General features: G+C 40.9%; 1 protein-coding gene across 1 annotated transcript in view; it reads right to left on the bottom strand.

The window, feature by feature from the left end:
* Positions 1-27,439, bottom strand: part of LOC134348797 (adenylate cyclase type 10-like) — a 140,599-nt gene that overhangs the window by 69,440 nt on the left and 43,720 nt on the right. Inside the window, exons 12-18 of the mRNA XM_063052600.1 lie at positions 26,812-26,867; positions 21,674-21,845; positions 20,578-20,770; positions 12,773-12,859; positions 11,193-11,473; positions 7,000-7,214; positions 2,653-2,802 (exon numbers count right to left, since the gene is read on the bottom strand). Coding sequence (XP_062908670.1) covers positions 2,653-2,802; positions 7,000-7,214; positions 11,193-11,473; positions 12,773-12,859; positions 20,578-20,770; positions 21,674-21,845; positions 26,812-26,867 — 1,154 coding nt within the window. The remainder of the gene's footprint in view (positions 1-2,652; positions 2,803-6,999; positions 7,215-11,192; positions 11,474-12,772; positions 12,860-20,577; positions 20,771-21,673; positions 21,846-26,811; positions 26,868-27,439) is intronic.

Consider the following 27,439-nt stretch of genomic DNA (forward strand, 5'->3'; position numbering starts at 1 on the left):
GCTGTTCACTCACAATCTCCATGCAATCTGACAGAGCTTGAGCAGTTTTGTAAAGTAGAATGGGGAAAAATTGCAGTGTCCAGATGTGCAAAGCTAGTCACACAAACTCGAGGCTGTATTTGCCGCCAAAGGCTCATCTGCTAAATACTGACTTGAAGGGGGTGAGTAATTATGCAATCAGTTATTTTGTGTTTAATAATTGTAATAAAATTTAGACCAATTTGTAGAAATTAGTTTTTACTTTGACATGAAAGAGTCTTTTCTGTTGATCAGTGTCAAAAAAAAAGCCAAATTTAATCTCCTGTGACTCAATGTTGTAAAAACATGAAAACTTCCAAGGCGGGCAAATACTTTTGTAAGGCACCGTAAATGTACATTGAAAATAAAGTTTACCTTGAACTTTGAAGAACCTGCAGAAGGGGAGAATATTAAAATATTAAGAAGAATCCTATAATCTCCCTAAAATTGCTCCAAATTTAATTCTGTAACCAATCTAGTTGCAGTAAAAATTAAAAATTGATACAAAAGACATTTTGGTGACAAATTCATGCCAGGAACCATCCTCTCTCTTTGGCAGCACTTACTCAGATCATATATTATACTTCAATTATATATTTTCGATTAAAATGTGCACTCAAATTAGAAACAGGATTTTTAACTGTGAGGTAATGACTTTTGCATAAAGATGCAAGCAATATCTTTAATAATCAGCATGTTAAAAACTGTAATAAAGGCTCCTTCCCTCCACTGGCCTGCAGGTTACTCTTGGGAAAGGTGTAGCATCTGATTAGCCCCCAGGTGGATGGTCCTATGAGCTGGTTATGCCACCACTGATAACGGGCAGACAACCTCTGAAAAGTATTGAGAATGGCTGGGGTCACCCATCCTGTAAAGACTCTAACCAGAAGATGACAACCACTTCTGTGTCAAAATTTGCCAAGAACAATCACGGTCATGGAAAGACCATGCTTGCCCACGTCATATGATATAGCACGTAATGACGATGAGGGTATAAAATTGGAGGAATAAGCATGCTTATCACTAGGTGAGGGCCTCCATTGGTCAGAGTTGACTATGGATATTGCATCCTTGCTGTCCAGATACGAAAGCCTGGGAATGTTATACCACTCACTGAGTCACACAAATTAAAGTGTGTAAGCTCAACTGTGAGACTTTTAAGCCACCATATAAATATAATCGTGAAGAAAGCACAACAGTATCTCTATTTCCTCAGTACTCTGAGGAGATTAGGCATGTCATCAAAAACAATGGCAAACTGCTATAGATGTATGATGATGATAGGGGCTGACTGCCTGCATTATGGCCTGGTATGGGAACTCCAATGCCTTTCAGTGGAAAATCCGACAAAAGGTAGTGGATCTAGCCTAGTGTATCCATTTACATTTGCATCTACATGAAACGTTGCTGTAGAAAAGCAGCATCCATCATCAACGACCCTCACCCCACCCCCCAGGCCATGTTCTTTTCTCGCTGCTGCCATCAGGTCGAAGGTACAGGTGTCTCAGGACTCGCATCACAAGAACAGATTCAAGAACAGTTACTACCCTTCAATCATCAGGCTGTAGAACAAAGGGGATAAACTACACTCATTCAAGGACTCTTTTATCTTGTTATTTCATGCTTGTTATTTATTTATATCTGCATTTGCACTGTTTGTTGTCTATTGATCCTGTTTACAGTTACTGTGCTATAGATTTGCTAAGTATGCCCACAGAAAAAGAATCTCAGGGGTGTATGTGGAGACAAACTCTGATAATAAATTTTACTTTGAACTTTGATCTTTTAAGCATGGAAACAAAATCCTCAGAGAGGATAATTTGCCATTAAGAACTATCATATTCTTGAGGCAGGCTTGCACTTCAGAAGTATCTAGTTTTCTATTATCTTTTCTGAGAAATGAAGGAAGTGGATCTCCAAGACGACAACAAAATTTAACTGACTCAAAAGACTGAAAATTTGAATCATCAAATTAGAGTGCTCAGTGAGAAAAGAAATATTCTCAGACACCCTTGCCCAGGCGACCCAGCCAGAGTTGATAAGGCATGGGCTTGTGTCCAAGCAGTATCGGACCATAGGTCACACCTCTTGATCCAGAGCCATCTTAATGGCCCCCGTAATGCCAAGGAAAGAGTAGGTTCTGCAGAGCCACCAGATAGCAAAACCTCTACACTTCAGTTCTCTAAGGCTCCCATCATGGCATCTACTCCTGTCTCTGGCACTCCTTTAACCAGCTTTTGGTATTTGGCTTTCTTACACTCAAATACTTCCCTAATCAGGTCTTCCCAAGAAACTGTCATTTCTACAATGTCCATCTACTCTGAGGTTGCTGACAAAGTGATGCCAGGCCTCAGTGATGAGGATGCGATGAAGTCAGAGAACTTTAATTGCTAGCCAAGATAAACTTTCAGTTGCCAGTCAGATGCTGTGGCTAGCAAGCCTTCTGGTGATCTGGGCCGAGGCTAATAAATTTTTATGTACTTCAGCAAATAGGAATATAATTCTGCTTCATAATACTGGAATGGATTACTTTTTGTTTCACTTAGCAATCAAAAAGCAAGACAGGTTCATTTTCTTTATATCTGTACCTATAAGAACACTTGTTTTATTTCTAGCTACTAATCGTAGACAAACCTTTAAGTGTCAGTGGAATGGTAATTTCCTGCAGGTTTACCATTTCTCCAAGCATGCATATAAACTGCTGATGATCATACTTTGCATTGTGTTCCAGCGCTGTCACTTTTCGACATTTTTGTATCTCCATTCCACTTGTCTTCAATTTACCTTTAAATTGAGAAATTATTCCCAGAAAATAAATTAAATGTTTAATCAGACAGAAATTAATTCAATCCCCTGGACTTTGATTCCGAATCACTTCACTGTGAGCAGTCCTTAAAACACTTCTGGAATCCAAGAGTTCACCTCTTTATTTGAGCAACAGAGTCTTTTAGTTTGCCCATCCTGTGCTGTAATTGTTTTAATAATATTATCTCCATAAATTACTTTTGCAGTCACTTCTTTCACCAGGACATCTAGAGCTGCATCTACAACTTCTATAACCCTGAAATATCCCAAAATACACACCAGGACAGTTCCTTCCTTAATGGATATGGTCAATAGAGTTAAAGCACAACTGTTTTCTTGTCATCTGTGGTTCTGTAGGTTGTACTTTGGCCTTTGCAATGGAAGGCTGTGGGGCCATCCAGAGCACAAGAGTCTACCAGGCATTCTCAACCTGATGCCCACAAACCCACTGCTTAATGGTATTGGTTTATGGCATAAAGACAAAGATTGGGAACCCCTGACTACGCTATCACTCCAATGTAATTCCAAAGATAGATTGTGCTACAAAGGCTGTATTCTTTCAACCCGATCTGTCCTTTCAATGAGATGTAAATGATCTCCAGGTGAACTAACATCCAGCAATATCTGATTTCTGCTTCCTAAGGGCTTTCAGTGCATAAACATTCTGCCTGTTTCTTATCCCATGAACCAATTAAACCTTATTTAAACAAGAACTTCTGCAGATGCTGGAAATCCAAAGCTACACACACAAGATGCTGGAGGAACTCGGCAGATCAGGCTGCATCTATGGAAATAAATGAACAGCCGACGCTTCTGGCTGAGGCCCTTCTTCGGAATGGAAAGGAAAGGGTAAGACAACAGAATAAAAAATTGAGGGAGAGGAAAGAGGACAGCTAGAAGTTGATAGGTTAAGCCAGGCAGGTAGGAAAAGTAAAGGGATAGAGAGGAAGGAATCTGATAAGAGAGGACAGTGGATCATAGGAGAAAGGGAAGGAGGAGTGGATTCAGGGAATGTGATAGGCAGGTGAGAGAGCTAAGAGGCCAGAGTGGGAAATAGAAGAAGGGAGGGGGAGGAATTTTTTTTTAAATCAGAAGGAAATATCTATATTTATGCCATTAGGTTGGAGGCTACCAAGATGGAATCCTCCATCCTGAGGGTGGCCTTATCGTGGAACAAGAGGAGGCCATGGGCCGAAATGCCGGAACAGCAATGAGAATCAGAATGAAAAGGTTTGGCCATCGAGAAGTTCCACTTATGGTGGATGGAATGGAGGTGCTCAATGAAGCAGTCTCCCAATTTATGACAGGTCTCACCAATATAGAGGAAACCACATTGGGAGCACCAGACACCATTAATGGCCTCGGCAGATTCACAGGTGAAGTGTTGCCTTATGCGGAAGGATTACTTGGGGCCTTGAATGGCGGGGGGGGGGGCGAGGAAAGAAGTGAATGGGCAGGTGCAGCACTTTGGCCACATGCAGGGATAAGTGCCGGGAGGGAGATTAGTGGGGAGTGACAAATGGACAAGGGAATCATGGAGGGAGTGATCCCTGTGAAAAGCAGAGAGATGGGGGTGAGGTACAGATACGTTTGGTGGTAGGATCCCTTTTGATAAGGCGGAAGTTGTGGAGAATGATGTGTTGAATATGGAGGCTCATGGGGTAGTAGGTAAAGACAAGATGAACTCTATCATGTTGAGGCGATAGGACGATGGGTGAATGCAGATGTTCAGGTAGTAGAGGAGATGTGGGTGAGTGCAGCGTCAATGGTGGAAGAAGGGAAATGCTGTTCTTCGAGGAAGAAGGGCATCTCTGGTGTCCTGGAAAGGAAAGTTGCATCCTGGGAACAGACGAGATGGAAATGAAGGAACTGAGAAAAGGGAATAGCATTTTTACAGGAGACAGGATGTGAAGAGGTATAGTTAAGAGAACCGTGGGAATTGGTAGATTTATACAAGATGTCGGTTGACAGTTTGTCTCTAGAGACAGAGACAGAAAGATTGAGAAAAGGGATGGAAGTGTCAGAGATGAACCAAGTAAATTTAAAGGCTAGTGGATGTAGAGGCAAAGTTGATGAAAGTGGCAAAGTTTAATTTACTGGTGATAAACACTTTAGGTCAACTCCAGGCATCACAAGATACAAAGTTAAGTGCAAGTCTTTTTTTCTCTCTTTCAAGAGAATTGATGATAATCAGCACCTGTGTGGTAAACCTGCAAGTGAGTTCTTTAGCACCATTAAGCAAATTCAAATTATGGCCTTCAGGAATTAATGTCAAAACTATGTGCTAAACACAATGTCAATTTAGTGTCTGTTTCTGCAAAGCAATTGGCAAGATACCTAAGAAAACGGAAAGCCTGATACTTCATCTTTAATACTATCACTATTTAGCAGTTTAGAAAAATAAATCTGTACACCATGTCATAATCAGTTTACATGACATGCAGCATTTAGAAATTTGACAGCTGACATACAAAAGAGCACTATGAATATGGAACAGGAAAAGACATTTTTACTCCTTGAAGATTCTCTGTTCATACAATAAAATCATGGCTGAACTTCCACTGTACTGTCTTGATTTCCTTATAATCTTTTTTATCAAGGTTTTGCTGTGCAGAAATTACCTGTATTAATTTACCATTTAGTCAGTTTTCCGATCTTCACAGTTTTGACAATGGTATTAATAATCATATAATGCATCAAATTGTGACAGCACAAAGTGGAGAAGCCTATTTCCACTTTAACACCAAGGGTAATAATACTTTTTTTCAACCTTAAAGGAAATGGTACGCAAACCTTTGGGTTCAGATATGTACATGGGCATGCTCAGAGCTTTCAGATAGTATACAAAGCCTATGTAGTATCACATGTTAAATTCTACTACATATGTAAGCCCCATGACAGTACTGAAGCCAGTCTTCATTAGAAGGTCTGCTTCGAGGCTCCAATTTGCCTGGAGCATCAAACTTATCTACCTTTCCCTTTGTAATGATTCATCAAGCAACCCCTTCCAGTGCCTCCTCCTCTGCCCACCCCACTGCCAACCCCTTCCTTTCCAGTCCTGATGAAGGGTCTCATCTCAGAACAATAGTACATTTCCCTCTATTGAAGCTGCTTGACCTGCTGAGCTCCTCCAGTACTTTGTGTGTGTTAACCCCCTCCAATTCTTCCTCTCGCTCTGTTCTAAAAGTCTTTTCCTTGAAATAGCCGGTGTCAAAGTGAGCAGAATTTGGCTCTGCTCTACCTGGATTTTCTGACTGCAATGTAACCAAGAGACATTACCAAAAAGGTAGGTTAAAAACATGTACTTTAACATTTAAAGAGGATGCTGTCCAAGTTACATGCCATCTTGGACAATGTCTCCCATCCACTACATAATGTACTGGTTGGGCACAGGAGTACATTCAGCCAGAGACTCATTCCACCGAGATGCAACACAGAGCGTCATAGGAAGTCACTCCTGCCTGTGGCCATCAAACTTTACAACTCCTCCCTTGGAGGATCAGACACCCTGAGCCAATAGACTGGTCCTGGACTTATTTCCTGGCATAATTTACATATTACTATTTAATTACTTATGGTGCAACTGTAACGAAAACTAATTTCCCCTGGGATCAATAAAGTATGACTATGACAATTTAAAATGGAGCTGGGAAGACCACAACAGCCCTGCTGGTTATTGCCTGGTGTAAGCTGCCTTTCCCACCTAGCCATTGTCTGACTTATCTGAAAATCAGTGCCAGAGCCTAAAATTCTTTCATCTAAGGGCATTTCAGTCTCCAACAGGAGTTTCTGAAAATGTGGAAGAGGACCAACAATCAAGTTCATAATCTGCATAACGGATTTCCAAAATTTCATGCATATCCAATAATCACCGTTCAGCAGAAGTTATACTTCCACTGCACCGCTTCTCTTCAAAAGATTTTATTCTGCATTAATAAACTGGGCAACTTCAAATACAAACACGAGAAAACCTGCAGGTGCTGGAAATACAAAGAAACACATACGAAATGCTGAAGGAACTCAGCAGGTCAGGCAGCATCTATGGAAAAGACTAAACAGTCAACATTTCAGTCTGAGACCCTTTATCAAATATTCAGCTGTGGAATAATGCCCCAGCTGGCTTCAATGTGCACTGTAACGTACTATTACTCTAATCTCTCTATCATGAGAATTTACTTTTTTTTCCCTTTCTCTGACTTGATTCATGTGACTGAAAGGATGATGAATCACGTGGTAGAAATCGTTTTTTCCTGGTGTAAGTAAGTACAGCATCACTCTCATCTTCCTCCTCCTCTTCTAATGGTTCCAAAATTATGAGATCACTGTTATAGAGACTTCTGAGTATTTCTTCGCAGTAGTACGGTACTCCGTAGCTACGTTCCATCAGCAATCTGTCACCAGAAAATAAAGACAGACAATGGACTTTTCCTATTATTGCTACATCAAATACAACATTATTCATTATCTGTGACATTATTGAATCTTATCGGTCCTTCTAAAATTCCATAGGACATGGAGCACATCACCAGTCCTCAAATCCTCCACTATAATTTTTTCTCTAGAATCAGATTCAGGATTAATATCACCGGCATATGTCATGATATTTGTTGGCTTTGCAGCACTAGGACAATGCAATACATATAATAGTAGAGAAAAAAACTGAATTACAGTAAGTATATATATATATATATATATATATATATATATATTAAATAGTTAATTAAATAGTGCAAAAATAGAAATTAAAAAGTAGCGAGGTAGTGTTCATTGGTTCAATGTCCTTTCAGAAACCTGATGGCAGAGGGGAAGAAGCTGTTCCTGAATCATTGACTGTGTGTCTTCAGGATTCTGTACCTCCTCCCTGATGGTAGCAATGAGAACAAGGCATGATCTGGGTGATAGGGGTCCTTAATGATGGGCACCACCTTTTAGAGGTTTTGCTCCTTGAAGATGTCCTGGATACTATGGAGGCTATTGCCCAGGATGGAGCTGACTACGTTTACAAATCTCTGCAGCTTATTTCAATCCTGTGTAGTAGACTACCATTCCCATACCCTACGGTGATGCAGCATGGAAGATCTGTCCAAATCTGAAAGTGTTTTTTTGGTGACGTACGAAATCTCAAACTCCCAGTGAAATATAGCTGCAGTCAAGCCTTCTTTATAGCTGCATCGACATGTTGGACCCAGGATACAGCCCCAGCGATATGGACACCGAGAAATTTGAAGCTGCTCACTCTTCCCATTTCTGATCCCTCTATGGGGACTGGTGCGTGTTTCCTGAATTGGATCATTACATAGACTAATTTGACAGAAAATATATAAATCGGTGAAGTTAGTGCACTAGAATGAAATACAGACTGTGTTCACTACTCATGTGGAGCAGCATGGTAGCGTAGTGGTTAACACAAAACTATATAGTGCAGGCAACCTGATCTTAATTCCCAGTGCTGTCTCTAAGGAGCTTGTACGTTCTCCTCATGATTGTGTGGGTTTCCTCTGGGTGCTCATATTTCCTCCCACAGTCCAAAGACATATTGGTTTGTAGGTTAATTGGGTCATTGTAAATTCTGCTACGATTAGGCTAGGGTTAAATCAGGGGTTGCTGGGATGTGCGGCCAAAAGGGCCAATCCCACATGGTATCTCAATAAATAAATAATCAGGTTCCTTTTGTCAGAGATGGAAGAGTGAGGAAACAGATTCATTTTAGTTAATGGAGAAGGTTGGAGGGAAGGGGGGTGGGGGGAGGTAGAATATAGGAATACCTCTGATGGTTTGAAACCGGGTGATTTAATGTGGAAATGGAAGTCCATGGACAAGTTAAACTTTAATAAACTTTTCTAGATGCAGAAGGGAGAGTACCTTAACCGCATCAGGATGTGGTATGGAAACACCAATGCCCAAGGATGATAAAGTCTACAGAAAGTGGTGGATACACCCAGACCAGGGCAGATCTCTCCCCACCATTGAGCACACTTACATGGAGTGATGCTGCAAGAAAGCAGCATCCATCAGAAATTCCTCCACCAACCAGGCCATGTTCGCTTCTTGCTACTACCATTGGGCAGAAGATGCAGAAGCCTTAGATTCCACACTACCATGGTTAGAAACAGTTATTACCCTGCAACCATCAGACTCCTCAACTGGCACAGATAACTTGAATCACTACAGCTCTGAACTGATTCTACAACCTACGGCCTCACTTTCAAGGGCTCTGCAACTCTTGATCCCAATAATTTCTTTTTATTGCACAATTTCTATTCTTTTGCCTATTCGTTGTTTGTCAGTCATTGTTTATGTATTGTTTCTCATAAATTCTGTTGTGCTTCTTTATTTTCCTGTAAAAGCATACAAGAACATCAATCTCGAGGTAATATATTGCAAGATGTATGTAATTTGAACATACACTTGAAATAATGCAGATTAAGCTTGTCTGTGTAATGTGTTGCTAAAATAAGATTATAGAATTTGTCCTACAGGCCAGATTACACAAATAAAAAGAACTGATGAGAAGCAGAAAGAGAGAGAGTTATCAAAGTTGGAGAATTGAACCTTGAAGACTGCAAGATGTGGTATTACTCCCCATAATTGCACTGGGCCTCAGTGTAACAGTACATGAGACCACAGACAGATGATCAAAGTAGGAGTGGGATGATCAGAGGAAGACAAATGGAATCTCAGGGTCATTCCGATAGCCTACATGCTGGTGTTCTACAAAGCCATCATGCAGTCTCCATCTGATACCTCTGTATCATATCAAGATCGCGAAATATACTACACCAAACTGGAAGTAGAAGAAATGAATTCATCTAGAGACACAGTCTGGGTCCCAAGATGGTGGGGAAGGAAGAGCTGAAAGCAGTGTGGCTGCATGGAAAGTACCACAAGGTAGAGCATGGTAGAAGAATGGACCTGGCAGTCACAAGAGGAGCAATGTCTTCAAGGTGCCGAAGGGAGAAAGGCAGAGGATATGCAGCCAGTGTGGAATCTGGCTGCAGAAGGTGGAAATAGTGAAAGATTATCCACTGAATGTGGAGACTCATAAAATGCTGGAGGGACTCAACAGGTCAGGCGCCATCTCTGGAAGGAAAAGGACAGTCAATGTCTCTGGCGAAGATCCTTCATCAGGACTGGAAAGAAAGAGGGCATGAGATGGCGGGTGTAATTAGGTGAATCCTATTGAGAGGGGGAGGATAGAATGATGCCAGAGGCTGGGAGGTGATAGGTGGAAGAAACAACGATCTGAACAAGATGGAATTTGACAGAAGACAGTAGACTATGAAATAAAAGGGAGGAGGAGGAAGGTGCGACTGAAGAGAAATGGTGAAGGGGAAACAAAACCGGGTTGGGGGGAGGGGGTTGAGGAGAAGAAACAAAGGGGAGCGGTTACTGGAAACTAGAGTTGGCATCAGGTTCAAGACTACCAAGACAGAATATGAGGTATTTTCCCTCTTAAACCGTGTCTTATCTCATCCTGGGAGTAGAGAAGTGGAATTAAATTATCTGACCACTGAGCGATCTTGGCTGTTATGGAAAGAAGAACAACAAAGGTGCTCAATGGAGCAATCCCTCAATAGAGTTGGAAGGTAAAGACCAGGGTAAATCTACGTGGAATTTCTAAAGAATAGAAGCTAAAAGTAGGCAAACATTGAGGCAAGTATATAGACAATTCTTTCTTTACACTGGAATACCTTTGGGCCTAATCTTAAGGAATGTAGCTGGGCATGTATAAGTAATATCAATGGGACAGCATTCTGGAAATAGTGACTATAGTTGCAAGATGGTTCTGGTAAAGGGTAAAGGTGGCTCCAATTGAGGAAAGGCAGAATTCCTCTTAAAAGACAAATCCTGTTAAAAATAGACTGGGAGCAGCACCTCACAGGTAGCAAGTAGAAGTCATTCTAAACTGGTGAAAAGACGATATTCCAATTATTTTCACAGTGGTGAAAGGAGAATACATCCAAAGTACTGTGGGCGGGATGAGCAGTGACTGGGGAGTGAGTGACCAGAAATTGCCAGGAGATTGGGCATGACCTGTGTATGTATCATGACTTGAAGGAGACTAAAAACAGGGCAACATAGTCTGAAGCATATTTCCTTAGCAACTTTTCATTCTAAACGAGTCCTTTACTGCGTAACGTAATGTACCATCAGAATCAATTTCTGAAAAGAATATTTGACCACTTTTTAAATTTTTGGGGCAGCTAACCAGTTAACAACTAATAACAAACTAACATTTTTTAGGATCAATAATTAGCAAAATATGATGAAAGCCCTGATACTTCTATTTAATTTTTTAAAAAAGTTTCACGTAGATGTTTTCATTAATTCAGCTTGTACAGTATATCACCATTAGATTCCTTACTTACATCTCCAGCTCTCGCGGAATACTAATGACCCCCAAGATTTGGCAGGCTAGTGGATGGATTATAGTTGGATCCAAGCCTGAAAGCTTTACATATGAAGTCTTCTTGCTTCTCATTACCATCACTGCAGCTTGGCATGGTGGTTTCTCTACTGTGAATGGTCTCAGCGCCATGACCATGAACAAAGGGAGGCCTGCACGCATTTGCAAAATGAGCTCCCATGACTGTGTGTCAATGTACTGAACCTGGTCAATGACCAGCAGCACAGTATCATTTGTAACATTCTACAGAGAATACAACAGGAATAGGCAATCAGTGATTCATTTGAAAATTACCTCTAGTTGAAATATTTGCAAACAAGATACAAATGATTTCTATATAAATAATTTTATTTGAGGCTTTATGCATGCTCTATTATAATCTGATTTCTTTGATATACCTTTCTCTTTCTCAGTTATCTCCAGGGTTTTGCCAGTTTGTAAAACTCAAATCTGCTAAAGTATTTATCTAAAATTTATTTTAATGATTATACAGTATTTTTACATATTATTCCTACAGAATTATCGTGTATATATACTGGGAAAGGTGTTATACATAAACTCATCCTTTTAAGCTTTAATTATTGTCATTTCAATATCTGAGATTCTGCATATAATCAATCCTATAAATGTGCTTTCATATCAAGAAGGCAATCCACTCCAGAATGACCAGTCAGCTAATAAACACAGCTTTCAGCGCAGTGTCCACACCCTGAAACAATCATTTAGAAGTTATGACTACAATACAGAGAAAACCTTTGGCGATCTCATCTGGTTAAATTACTTCATTTACTTTTAATTATTGACCCCACAATACATCAGTTGGTATAATAAACAATCAATAATTCTGTGTAAACACCATGATAAAGAATTTTGTGGTGGGGTGAAGTTACATCTCTACCAAAGGCTGTGCAAGGTGCTCCCTAGACAAGGTGCAGCACCTGCTTACTGACCACGCCCCCCCCCCCCCGATCAGGGACATGTGAAGCCATGGGAGCAGATGATGCATATCACAAGTCCTGGTTATGCAACCACTGATACCAGGCAGACAATCTCCGAAGAGTATTGATAATGGCTTATGTCACCCATCTTGTAAATCGCTGCCCAGAAGGTGGCAATGGCAAACCACTTCTGTTGGAAAATTTGCCAAGAACAATCATGGTCATGTAAAGACCAAGATCGCCCACATCATACCACATGCTACATAACGAATGAACAAATGGGACAATCATTTGGCACATCTCATTCAATAGAGACCAATCCTGCACTATATAAATATATATATTGCTTTAATTTTACAATTACAGAGTAACATCTTTATATAAGCATTTCCTTCTAAATGTGTTGATTCATCATTTCAAATATTTAATGTCTTCAAGCAACCATCAGGGCCTGATTCCAGCCATGGCATATCAGCAGCAATAACTACATCAAAAACATTGTTAAGCAGACAGGAACCAAAGCGCTCAGTACTTCAGAAACTTATTGTGTATTTGGTACGTGGCCTGAAATGCATTGGTTTTTGAAAGCTAGTCAAACAATTACCTGCTTGATCACTGCAATCACATAATTTCGAAATGCCCTGTGCTTGGTCCTACTGTCCATGAGGGAGACTCTTTCGGAAGTTGGAAACTGAAAAACAAAATGAATACATTGCACTATTCAAACCCTGCCCTAGATATCATTACTCATATCCAAATGGAATGCAGGATAGACACTGTGCTATGGGAAGCATCCTACTTCTTTCGCTCTTTCCCTTGACTGACTGGCTAAGTTCAAAGATTCAAAGATATATTATCAAAGTATGCATGCAGTATACAACCCTGAGTTTCATCTTCCCGCAGACAGCCATGAAACAAAGAAACACCATCGAACTGGTCCAAAGGAAACATCAAACACCTCACGCACAAAACAAGAACAAGTCACGCAAACAGCAAAAAACAAGCGAAAAACACAGAATATAAAACATCAAGCCATTGAAACAGTCTAGGAGTGTTTGTACAGTTTAGTTCAGTTCAATTTAGCTTGTGTTAGTAATTCAGGAGCCTCAAAAAATAACAAAGAGAATGTGAATGCACACCCCAACGTATGCACAACTTGAATCAACCATAAACTAGTAGCTGGGTAGAAGAAAGTGTGACTCCTGTATTACGGGGAGTGGTGATTGTGTTATTGGAGTCGAAAAAAAGTTTATTTTATTTAGTTTGTTTTCCACATAAATTTTGTGAAACCAGATTTTTATTATGTATTAAAGATAATTGTTCGGCAGTGATTTGTGAATTCCCTAAGAGCACAATTCCATGAAGCAAATTGCTGTAATGTAGGGATCTCCTGTATTCATGAAACAACTACAATATCATATGTCCGTGATAATGAATCTGACTCTGATAAATTACGAAAGAATTCTGACAAAATTAAACTTCATGGGCCTTTGTTCAACGTCCATTTATTATCAAAGTATGTACACATGATACAACTTTGAGAGTCACCTTCTTACAGGCAGCCACAAAGAAAGAAACTCAATAAGAAATCATTAAAAAAAAGAGCAATGCACTCAATGTACAAAGAGAGAGAGAAACACCCCCCCCCAACAAATCATGCAAACAATAAAGAAACAGCATTTGGATGGTAAGTGAGTCCATAGGCTTGAAGCCCAGAGCAGCTGGAGCAGGCCCAAGCCTCAGTTCATCGCACAGTGGAGCAAATCGCCACAGAGCTTGCAGCCATGAAGCCTGGAGCAGCTGGAGCAGGCCCACAGCCTCGGCCTCGGTTCAGAGAAGAGCAGAGCAGTGAGCAAATCTACAAAGCGACTGAGATATAGGAGGTGGAACACTGCTGATTATAAATGTCAGATTTGGATGGTTCGAAGGATGATCCTGATTAGCTCTTGGCTTGGATAGCTGGGATAGACTGGTACAAGACCACACCACCCGAATGTGAACTAGTAGCCTAACAAAATTATTTATTAACACAAGAAAGTCTGTAGATGCTGGAAATCCAAAGCAATACACATAAAATGCTGGAGGAACGCAACAGGCCAGGCAGCATCAATGGAAATGATTAAACAGTTGACATTTTGGGTTGAGACCCTTCATCAGGACTGAGAAGGAAGGGGGAAGATGCCAGAATAAAAAGGTTGGGGGGGGGGAAGAGAGAGAGAACGGAGGCTAGCTGGAGGGTGAAGCGTGAAGCCAGGTGGGTGCGGAAGAGCAAGGGCTGGAGAAGAAAGAATCTGATAGGAGAGGAGCATGGGCTATACTTATTTTTATTATTTAGAGATACAGCACAGAACAGGCCCTTATGGCTCACTAAACCACCCTGCTCAGCAACCAGCGATTTAACCCCTAGCCTAAACACAGGACAATTTACAGTTTACCCATTAGCCCACTAACCGTAAAGTCTTTGGACTGTGGGAGAAAACCAGATCACCCGGAGGAAACCCACTTTGCACATGGGAAGAACGTACACACTTTCTTACAGAGGACGCCAGAGTTGAATTCCAAACTGCGATAGCCTGATCTGTAACAGCGTTGCGCTAACCGCTACACTACTGTGTCACCACATAAAGATATTTTACATGCAATTAAGGCACTGGTGTTACTAGGAATACCCAGAAAGCTCCCTGAAGGAACCATTGGCACCCACTTGTTCGATTCCCTCAGCAATCCTAATGGTTTCTGGGAATCAGAATGGTAGATTCCCATGATTACCTTTTCAACTGAGGCACCCAGGACCACAATGACATCTGTCCTGACTTCCAAAGAAGCTTGCTCTATATTCATGATGGCATAACACTAACAAGGCACCATATCAAGTCTGACAGATCTATTTCTCTGAGGAGTGCAGCTTCAGCAATAAGGTATTCCACTGGATTGAGATCTCACCTATTTGTTTAATCGCCTCTAAGATTTGCACTTGAATTGAATAGTCATAATAGTGTTGGAAACCACAGTTATTTTAAAAAATAGTACTTTCTATAACATTTGTACTTTTTAACAAACTCATGTATTTTCACACTCACTGGCAGAAAGCAGTACAGCAGCTAAACTAACAGTTTGTCACATTTCTCATTTTTCATTGGCCAAGTATTAGCACATTACCCACGTGATGTAATTGTTTTAATTATGTAGCCTACTAACTAATTCATTCCTATCAAAGGAATTTTCCTCATATTATTATAAAAGTGGTAAGATTTTTCAGAGGTGCGAATTTGAATTGTTGATTCCTTTGTCTTTGCATTCACCTCTAACTATCATTTCTTGGCTTGTTATTTAGTTTGCCTGGTATGTGTATGTTTGTTTGTACTCTAAAATAATCTGAAATCTTAGAATTAAGGCTACATGTAATTCCTGACTCCCGGAAGAACCCCAAGGATCTTAAAGCAAACAGACATCCAACAATAGTCTCGTTGTCTGTGGGACACTGCTGCTCTGAATCATCCCTCCATCTTACTCCTCTTTCCAGGTAGATACAGCACACTGGTACAGGTTAGACATGCCACCTAGGAATTTTTCCTCAGTGCTCGAGGAATGCTTCATAAATTAAATGGACTGGGCAGACATGCTGAGTGTTTCAGACAAGGATGACTTGGAAAATTTTAGAGTAAAATTTATGTCTTTGTCAAAAACTGCAACCATTCTGCAGTTCTACCTCCCAGTTTCCTACCACGGGGAAGGGGGGGGGGACAAAACAACTGAGGCAAACTCTAGAAAAGATTTCCTCGTTTTAAATTAGTCTCACACATTACAGCCATTCTCACAGTTTGATCATTCATCCGGATAGGACCATGGTGGGCAGTTATGTGATGCTGATGACCAAACAGTTTTAGAGCACAGTGAACACAAGAGTAGTTTTTAATGTAGAAAGGAAAAGACTTAAGACTGCTTTAGAAAATATTATACAATATGCAAAACATTGTCGTGTGGCCAAGTGGTTAAGGCGTTGGACTAGTGATTTGAAGGTCACAAGTTCGAGCCTCAGGTGAGGCAGCGTAATTGTGTCCTTGAGCAAGGCACTTAACCACACATTGCTCCTGCACGTCTATAGCCCAGCGGCGGTGGTTGGTGCAGTATGGACAAGACAAATAGACTTTGCTAAGTGGGAACAACATGTTCATGGTAGGAAGAAACATGATGAAACACTTTCCGTTGTAATATGCACTGCATAGCTGAATGTAACATGTATACTAGATGAAAATATTCCAAGTTCGAAGTAAATTTATTAGCAAAGTACATATACGTCACCATATACAAGCCTGAGGTTCGTTTTCTTGTGGGTACCAAGAAAAGCCAAGAATCTCGGCTGGTACATGCAGGATTCACTGATTACATTTTATTTTGGATATTTGCTCCTGACACATCAGTCTCTGCTCTTCAAAGAGGGCTGCAAAATAATTAATGATATTCTGTCTCTTTTCTACAAGATGGATGAAAGAACAAGCCATGGTTACAGTATTGACTATGTGTGGAACCTACCACAGCAGCTCTCCACATCTTCCTTGGCAGCATTTTCCAAACTTGTAATCTACATCATTTAAGAAGGGCATATTCAGCTGCTGCACAGAGACACTCTAATTAATTTGCACATCATTCTTAGTTAGACAGGATATTTCCACATCAATTAAAATTTTGATGAGGATTAAAATTTTGGAAGGTACTACTTCACAACTCAGCACAAGCATCTTCACCTGACAGATTGCCTCAATATAGCATCGACATCCTGTACTTTGTGTTGCATTACTTGCCAAAGCAAATAAAAATTCCTCACAGGTGTGGAATCAGTTAAGAAGTGGCCGCCAGCCAATAAAGGAGATATTAGACAGGTAAGGAAGGTAGGCTCATCAATGTCTTCACACAGCAGATAAAGACAAACAAGAAATGCTGACCTTGTTACCAATGCCTATATCTCAGTTATGATCAAAATCAGAGCTTCCAGCAGGGATAATATCAGGAACAGACTGCCTTGATTAACAAATGCAATTAACAATCTCCCCTCCTAAAGCCAGAAAACAAATTGGACTGCTTGACTAAAGGAAAAAAATTAGAAATATTAAATGACAGTTAATTTTATTTTCGGTCAAATACCAAATTAACTCCAAGATCAAATTTCTATTCATTATACACTTCATAAACAAGATATATTTTGATAAATAGAAGATAATAAGCCCATCTCCAAATACACATTGCAATATTTTCAATGTTTGTGCTCATCACTTACTTTATGTGCATTTTTTTTGCTTGGCACCAATGCTCTGAAATTTGTTACACACTCAGTGGCCACGTTTATTAGGTACAACTGCTGGCTCATGGAAATACCTAGTCAGCCAATCATCTGGTAGCAACTCAATTCAACGTATATTTATTATCAATGTATTACACAACCCTGAGACTTGTCTTCCCCACAGACAGCCATGAAACAAAGAAAACCATGGAGTCCATTCAAAGAAAAACATCAAGCCCTCCCCAGTGTGAAAAATAGCAAAAAAGAGTGAAAAGCATAGAATATAAAACATTGAACCAGTCCAGGCATATTCAGTTCAGTTCGAACTAGCACTGTATCGTTCATTATTGGCAGTCCTGATAAAAAAGAGCAATCAGAAACCAGAATCACACTGTAGCATGAACTGCAGAGCCCAATCCACAAACCGTATCAATTAAACCTTGCCCAAGACCCAGGACTCCAGCACCATCCATCGAGGGGAGAGGGGAGAGGGACACAGAGACATCTTTCTCCAGCAGCAGCAAGCAAGAGGCTGATAGATGCAGCTAAACACACGTGTGCCTTTCGCCCTCGCCTTGATGAATACAATCCTCCTCGATGTTTTAACCGGCAAGATCAGCGAGAAATGGAGTCAACCATGGGCTCACGCCCAGTCTCCAGGCTTCCTGGCTTCTAGGCCACCTCTTTCACTCAAAACTCCACCGAACACTCTCAGAGACAGCATAGAGCCAGATTGCTTAATGGGCCTGAAAGCACCCCATCAAAAGATAGATCACAGGCTCCAACAGGAGCTGGCCACATTTTAAGAAAAAAAATGAAAGAAGTAGTTTCGTGAACTATCTGAAAGGTGTCACCCTTGGTCGCATTGTTCACCAGCACCATCTTCTTCCAGAATCATAATGTATAAACGCCTGCAGATATGGTTCAGTTGTTGTTCAAATCCAGACCTCTGAAGGGGGGGAAGAAATATGACTGTTGGTGCCAGATGGAGTGGTTTGAGTTTCTCAGAAATTGCTGATCTACTGGGATTTTCACACACAAGTCTCTAGAGTTTACAGAGAATGGTGTAAAAACCAAAAAATCCAGTGAGCCACGATTCTCTGGGTGAGGAGACAGTGAGACAGAGAGACAGAGAGACAGATTAGAGGAGAATGGCCAGACAGGTTCAAGCTGACAGGAAAGTGACAGTAACTCACATAAACACACATTGCACCAGTGGTGTGCAGAAGAGCATCTCAGAATGCATATGTTGAATCTTGAAGAGGATGGATTTCAGCAGCAACACATCACAGACATACACTCAGAGGTCTTTATTAGGGGTACAAAGTACCTGTTAAAGTAGTCACTGAGTATAGATTCAATAGTTATAGTTCAGATATGAGTTGCAACTAAATCTTTCTTATGGGAAAATGACAGCTTTGTTAAGATAATATGGGATTAAATATACTGAAATACAAGGGGTCTGAGCTGCGGCTGACTGGAGGAAAGAGAAAATTGCTGAAATAGCTTTCATATCTCTAGGTCTAGGTCCTATAGGTCAGATAATTGATTCTTATTGGCATAGAGTGCTGCATACATTAAAGCAAACGTCTGTATAATTAACTTCAATGTCTGTGGTTCAGTACTTCAGAGAATGATGTACGTTTCTTGGTTCTTCACTGCTATATTATTGAGTTAAGTTAAAGAAGGCTATTCATCCCTTTGTGTCCAGTGCTGGCTCTCATCAATCCCATTCCCCCATTCCCTTTAATCTATTCTCTCTTGTGCCCAACAGCTCCATTCCAATTCTCCTATTACTCAATACAAGGGTTAATTTACAGAAACCAAATCACATTCCGACCAGCACATCCATTGGATTTTGGTGAAAATGGGAACACCTTGGGGGAGTCACAAGGAGAAAGTGCAAACTTCACCAAGAAAGCACCAGAAGACACGGCTGAACCCATAGGCAGAAGCCGTGCTTGTGCCCATGAACCTGAATTGAGAGATTCCAGACCACGAGCTTCCGGAAGATCCTTCGTATTTTCTGTCCAAGAAAGATCTCCAACCTCACCCTATTCCTTCGGTGTCATCAAGAGAACACGGTGACAATCATCTTGAGGAAAGTTTGGAGATGGACTGGGCATGTGATGAGAAGACAGGCTAACTCCATCATCTAGACAGCTTGTCAATAGACTCCTGAAGACCAAAGGAAACACAGGAGACCAAAGGCAACTTGGTGCCATACTGTAGAAGTAGAAATTAAGATGCTGAACCACACCTGGGGCACAGTAGAGAAGACAGCCAAGGGAAGACAGAGGAGGAGGACCTTCATTGCTGCCAAAAATGACAGCAGCATATTGGGAGGAGAAGATGGCGACGTGACACAGCTCGCAAAGGCCACTCCGGTGGTGATGTCTGTTATTTGTCAAGTAGGGTGCCATGCACAATCCTGATTTGATGGAGACAGACGTGAGGAACATCTGGTGAAACTTCTGAAATGCCTGCTTCGCTGCTGCTGCTACTGTGTGGTCCAGAATCTCCGGAGGGGAGGCCCCGAGTCCTCGGCTTTGCTTGTTGTTCGGCGGCCGGGGCGGGGTCGAAGCACTCAGCAGAGATGGTGCTCAGTGCTCGGTGTTGGAGGGCTGGTCGGAGGCTCGAAGTTTTTGGACGGACTCAAGAGTCCGCTGCGGTCAGGTGCTTCCAATGGTGCTGCATCAGCAAGTTTGTGGTGCTTGGAGGTTCATGGCAGGGAGAGTTTCTCCCTTCTACCGTCTGAGTGAGATGATGAGGCTATCGGGACTTTGAGACTTTTTTTTACCGTGCCCATGGTCTGCTCTTTATCAAATTACGTTATTGCTTTGCACTGTTGTAACTATATGTTATAATTATGTGGTTTTGTCAGTTTTAGTCTTGGTTTGTCCTGTGTTTCTTGTGATATCATTCTGGAGGAACACTGTATCATTTTTTAGTGCATGCATTTCTAAATGACAATAAATGAGGATTGAGTGTCCTCATAATCTAATCTAATAAATCAGGAATATTAAAAACTGAATTGCAAGGAATAAGCGCATGAAGATCAGTTTTCAGATACACAAGCTGTAAGGCCACAATATATTAAGTTTCACTGATGAGATTGCTTATTTCAGTACCTTTACAAAAAGCAGATCATTTAAGAGACATAAATCTTCAATTAGTTCTGGCTTTGTTATCTTGCTGAGTAAAACTCTTTCTCGTTCTGCATAACTTTTACAGTGGTTCACGTGTAGCAGCAGAGCCATCATGGTTTGAATAGTATAATAGGGTTCCGTGATGTCCATTTTCCCCAGTTCAAATGGTAACACCCTGCGCCAAACATACATAAATTTTTAAAAATTCACTTTAATTAAAATGAACATTTCATTTTAAAGGATTTATATTTCCTCATGAATAGAATCCTAGGGTGTGGGTTTGAGAGTAGGCACATGTGATGGCTAACTCCACCTCTCAGATTTAAGGAGTTACCTCAACTAATTAAAATTCCAGGACTTAGTTAAAACTTACCAATAAACTGCCCATCAGAAACTGGCAAAAGTAGAAATAAGACCATAAGATATAGGAACAGAATTCAGTCACTTGCCCAATTGAGTCTGCTCCTCCATTTCGTCATGGCAGATCCATTTTCCAACTCAGCCCCAATCTCCTGCTTCTCCCCGTATTCCTTCAAGCTCTGATCAATCAAGCATCTATCAACCTCTGCCTTAAACATACCCAATGACTTGGCCTTCACAGCAGCCTGTCGCAATAAATTCCACAGATTCACCACCCTCTGGCTAAAGAAGTTATTCCTCATTTCCATCCTAAAAGGATGCCCCTCTATTCTGAGACTGTGTCCTGTGATTCTTCCTCAACCCCCCAAGCCCCCACAGAAAATATCTTCTCCACATCCACTCGAGCCCTTTCAACTTTCAATAGGGTACAATGAGGTTACCCTTCATTATTCTGAATTCCAGTGAGAAGAGGTCCAGAGCCAACAAACGCACCTCATATGACAAGCCTTTCAAGTCCAGAATCCTTTTCATGAGCCTCCTTTGAACCCTCTCCAATGTCAGCACTTTCTTTCTTGGATAAGGGGGCCAAAACTTTGATCTAATTCTAAATCTAATTCTTTTTATGACAAAACTAATATGATTTATTTGAAAAAATATCTGTAATTAATTTATTCTCCCCCAAATGCTTGTTATAAATTATTACAATTAAGACACTAACCTTATTTCTTGAGCCTGTGAAGTACGTATGATTTCAACTAGGAGTCTGCTTTTTCCACACCCAACTGTGCCTTCATACATAATCACCTGACAACAGTCAAGAGATTCCTTGTCCTTTGTTGAAATAAAAATTTTCAGGGCCTTGTGGAAAATCTTCATCTCTTTTTCTCGGCCTTAAAGAAAGAAGATTTGTTAGAGATTGAATGTCAACTTTTAATTAGGAATTACGTGATGGCAGCTGTTAATACAAACAGGAACAAGTGTTCACAACAAAATCTGGTCAGTGTCAAAGATCAATTAAGAGACATACAGTACTGTACAAAAGTCTTAGGCACCCTAAATATTTTAGATGGTTTCAGATGGTTATGGCCTCCACAAAGCCCTAACCTCAACATTATCAAAGCCACAAAGCCCTGATCTCAACATTATCAAAGCTGTTTGGGATTACTGGAGAGAGAAGCAAGTGAGACAGATAAAGTCTGCAGAAGAACTGTAGCAAGTTGTCCAAGGTGGCTGGAACAATCTACCACCTGATTTTCTTATAAAACTGCATGACTGTGTACTTAAGAGAATTGATACTGTCTAATGACAAAGGGTGGTCATACCAAATATTGGTTTGATTCAGTTTTTTTTTACTGCTTACTGCTCTTTGCAGTAAATATTTGGATATTTAGAAACTTTTTATTTCTTTTTTTTAAACATCTTCGCTGTGCAGAATTTTTTTGGCATGCACAAAGACTTTTGTACAGTACTATACTTTGGAAATGGACAAGTCAATCACTTCTATTGATAAAGATATTTTATTAAACAATGCAACATTCACCAATATGTTAAAGAGATTGAAACCAGCTGTTGGATGTGGATCATTCTAGTTTTACCATAGAACCATAGAAATTACAGCACAGAAACAGGCCCTTTGGCCCTTCTTGGCTGTGCCGAACCATTTTCTGCCTAGTCCCACTGACCTGCACACGGACCATATCCCTCCATACACCTCCCATCCATGTATCTGTCCAATTTATTCTTAAATGTTAAAAAAGAACCCACACTTACCACCTCGTCTGGCAGCTCATTCCATACTCCCACCACTCTCTGTGTGAAGAAGCCCCCCCTAATGTTCCCTTTAAACTTTTCCCCCCTCACCCTTAACCCATGTCCTCTGGTTTTTTTCTACCCTTGCCTCAGTGGAAAAAGCCTGCTTGCATTCACTCTATCTATACCCATCATAATTTTATATACCTCTATCAAATCTCCCTTCATTCTTCTACGCTCCAGGGAATAAAGTCCTAACCTATTCAACCTTTCTCTGTAACTGAGTTTCTCAAGTCCCAGCAACATCCTTGTAAACCTTCTCTGCACTCTTTCAACCTTATTTATATCCTTCCTGTAATTTGGTGACCAAAACTGAACACAATACTCCAGATTCGGCCTCACCAATGCCTTATACAACCTCATCATAACATTCCAGCTCTTATACTCAATACTTTGATTAATAAAGGCCAATGTACCAAAAGCTCTCTTTATGACCCTATCTACCTGTGACGACACTTTTAGGGAATTTTGTATGTGTATTCCCAGATCCCCCTGTTCCACTGCACTCCTCAGTGCCTTACCATTAACCCTGTATGTTCTACATTGGTTTGTCCTTCCAACGTGCAATACCTCACACTTGTCAGTATTAAACTCCATCTGCCATTTTTCAGCCCATTTTTCCAGATGGTCCAAGTCCCTCTGCAGGCTCTGAAAACCTTCCTCACTGTCTAATACACCTCCAATCTTTGTATCATCAGCAAACTTGCTGATCCAATTTACCACATTATCATCCAGATCATTGATATAGATGACAAATAACAATGGACCCAGCACTGATCCCTGTGGCACATCACTAGTCACAGGCCTCCACTCAGAGAAGCAATTCTCAACCACCAGTCTCTGGCTTCTTCCATCGAGCCAATGTCTAATCCAATTTACCTCTCCTAGCGACAGAATTTTCCTAACTAACCTCCCATGCGGGACCTTGTCAAAGGCCTTACTGAAGTGCATGTAGACAATATCCACTGCCTTCCCTTCATCCACTTTCCTGGTAACCTCCTCGAAAAACTCCAACAGATTGGTCAAACATGACCTACCACGCACAAAGCCATGTTGACTCTCCCTAATAAGCCCCTGTCTATCCAAATGCTTGTAGATTCTGTCTCTTAGTACTCCTTCCAATAACTTACCTACTACTGACGTTAAACTCACCGGCCTATAATTTCCTGGATTACTTTTCGATCCTCTTTTAAACAACAGAACAACATGAGCCACTCTCCAATCCTCCAGCACTTCACCCGTAGACAGCGACATTTTAAATATTTCTGCCAGGGCCCCCGCAATTTCAACACTAGTCTCCTTCAAGGTCCGAGGGAACACTCTGTCAGGTCCCGGGGATTTATCCACTTTAATCTTCCTCAAGACAGCAAGCACCTCCTCCTTTTCAATCTGTACAGTTTGCATGGTCTCACTACTTGATTCCCTCAATTCCATAGATTTCATGCCAGCTTCCTTAGTAAATACAGACGCAAAAAACCTATTTAAGATCTCCCCCATTTCCTTTGGTTCCGCACAAAGCCGACCACTTTGATCTTCAAGAGGACCAATTTTATCCCTTACAATCCTTTTGCTCTTAATATACTTGTAAAAGCTCTTTGGATTATCCTTCACTTTGACTGCCAAGGCAACCTCATGTCTTCTTTTTGCCCTCCTGATTTCTTTCTTAAGTATTTTCTTGCACTTCTTATACTCCTCAAGCACCTGATTTACCCCCTGTTTCCTATACATTTCATACAACTCCTTCTTCTTTATCAGAGTTGCAATATCCCTTGAGAACCAAGGTTCCTTATTCCTATTCAATTTGCCTTTAATCCTGACAGGAACATACAAATTCTGCACTCTCAAAATTTCCCCTTTGAAGGCTTCCCACCTACCAATCACATCTTTGCCAGAGAACAACCTGTCCCAATCCACGCTTTTTAGATCCTTTCCCATTTCTTCAAATTTGGCCTTCTTCCAGTTCAGAACCTCAACCCGAGGACCAGATCTATCCTTGTCCATGATCAAATTGAAACTAATGGTGTTATGATCACTGGAACCAAAGTGCTCCCCTACACAGACTTCCGTCACTTGCCCTAATTCGTTTCCTAACAGGAGATCCAATATTGCATCCCCTCTAGTTGGTCCCTCTATATACTGATTTAGAAAACTTCCCTGAACACATTTTACAAACTCTAAACCATCTAGACCCCTAACAGTATGGGAGTCCCAATCAATGTATGGAAAATTAAAATCCCCTACCACCACAACTTTATGTTTCCTGCAGTTGCCTGCTATCTCTCTGCAGATTTGCTCTTCCAAGTCTCGTTGACTATTGGGTGGTCTGTAATACAATCCCACTAATGTGGCCATACCTTTCCTGTTTCTCAGCTCCACCCATAAGGACTCAGTAGACAAGCCCTCTAATCTGTCCTGCCTGACCACTGCTGTAATATTTTCCCTAACAAGCAATGCTACTCCCCCACCTTTCATTCCTCTGCCTCGATCACATCTGAAACATCGGAACCCTGGACTATTAAGCTGCCAGTCCTGCCCCTCCTGTAGCCAAGTTTCACTAATTGCTACAACCTTATAATTCCACGTGTCAATCCACACCCTCAACTCATCCGCCTTCCCTGCAATACTCCTAGCATTGAAATATATACACCTCAGAAGATTTTTACCACCACTCACAACCTTTCTATCAGCGCCATTTAAAATTACTCAGGGCAAAAGAACACATGAACATTTATGTTAATTGGCCTACAATGAAGCTCCTTGGATGAGATCAGTATAGAGATTAAGCGACCATCCTGTCAATTAAAGCAGTCCTGTCAATCAGTATTTGAGGTGCTTGTACATCCAGCAAGCCGTCACTCAATACAGTAATACAGAACTATATTTTGAGTGTTTTATGCTCAGAAACCTTCACACCATCCACGGGTATCTGCATGGTCGAAGCTGTGCTTGGCAGTTGAGTTGTGGGAAGAGAAACAGAGTCAACACTTCACTTCGGAGGTTTTCATCAGAACTCTAACTCCTTTCTGACGAAGAGTCGTTGACCTGAAATTTTGCCTCCTTCTCTTCCCCCAGGTATGGCCTAACCTACAGAGTATTTGTTGTTGTTCCTCTCCGCACCTGGGTGGCAACCTTGCCATTTCTTTAGGATTTGTCTGTTTTTTTTTTACATGGCTGAGTTTCTAGCTTGATGCTCAACCCAGCACGGATGGAAAGTGAGAAAGATTTCAACCTGGGACTGCTCGCGTCAAAGCCCAGTGTGGATGCCATGACCGGTCAAACCTGCAGAGTATTTCCAGCATTTTCTGTTTATATTGAAGTTGAAACTGTATTTAATCACCTGTTGTCATCTTAGTCCTTAATTACTATGAATTGAAATTGCATTGAATGAGATTCTTCTGGAATTCATACAAGAGAAATTCTTACAGGATGCCTGCTTGTCATGCTGAATAAAGATTGATTACTGAGCTCCAATCTCCATGTGTCTCAGTCAAAGTCACAACAAGATTTATTCTTCAGTCAAGTCAAAATATCCTCAAGTCTTATCTAAATTATGCTTGAAGTTGGAAATACGTGAAGAAAAATATGTGAATAAGGAGAGAATGCAATGGTTGGGCTGAGTTGTTCTTCAATCTTGACAATTTACTAAGAGAAATTTGCATGTAAATTGTCAAGATCGGATAACAACTCACCCAACCAGTAACCACCCGAGCTACACGTTTTCCAAATTATTTCCAGAAAAAAAGCAAGGTCTGGTCAATAATTCAGAGTCTGACAGACCTAAGAGTAATAAAAAAAAAGTTCCAGAGTGAGATGGGAGTAAATAATTACAGAGGAGAGTGAGCCTCCATGAATAAAGCAGCAAAAGAGTGAAGCCCAGGTAACAGAGTGGGAGAATGAGGCCCAGTGACTCAATCATCAACAAACTGAAGCCAGCAGGAATAAAGAAACAGCAGGCGAATAATTAGCATTTTCCTGAAGGTCAATATTTTTAAATACAATTAATTGCCTCTAATATTTCCCTTGTGCTCCAATTTAACATAAACTCACCCAAAAGAGGATAATCATCATCTTTTTCAACAGAAATTCGAGGCTTCCCAAGTATTCTGAAGAAAATACATAACAAGATCAAAATGGTTAATTGGACTTTATAAGTAAGCCATGTTATTGGTTTACTACTGTCACATACAGTGAAAGACTTAGCTTTGCAGATCATTTCAAAGTCATAAGTACTTTGAGGAAGCACAAGAAGGCCACAACAGAATCAGCACTAGTACTAACGGAAGTTTCATTTCAGTTCTTATATTAGTTGATCCAATTTAGAGGTACAATCAAACCCTGAGCTACAGTACTGTGCAATATGTGAGACACATATATATCGTTAAGGTGTCTAAGACTTTTGCACAGTACTGTATTTATCAATATGGAGCGGTGAACAAGTTTGTAAAGGATGCTGGGAATTGCGAGGATGGAGCGCCACAGGAGCGGTGCAGGACAGGTGGCAGAGAAGGAGTTTCAGAGCTAGGGAGGTGGTGCAGGTACAGGCACACCCAGCCCGAAGACACAAGGTAAGGTCACTTGATTCCAAGTTATTGGTTTATTGATGAATACAGAATGTGTCTCTGGTGCTTCCCACTCCCTCCCGTCTCCCTTCCGCTTTTCCCAACTATGATTCCCC

Source organism: Mobula hypostoma, chromosome 6, assembly GCF_963921235.1.
Source record: "Mobula hypostoma chromosome 6, sMobHyp1.1, whole genome shotgun sequence".
In the NCBI taxonomy this organism is placed as follows: domain Eukaryota; kingdom Metazoa; phylum Chordata; class Chondrichthyes; order Myliobatiformes; family Myliobatidae; genus Mobula; species Mobula hypostoma.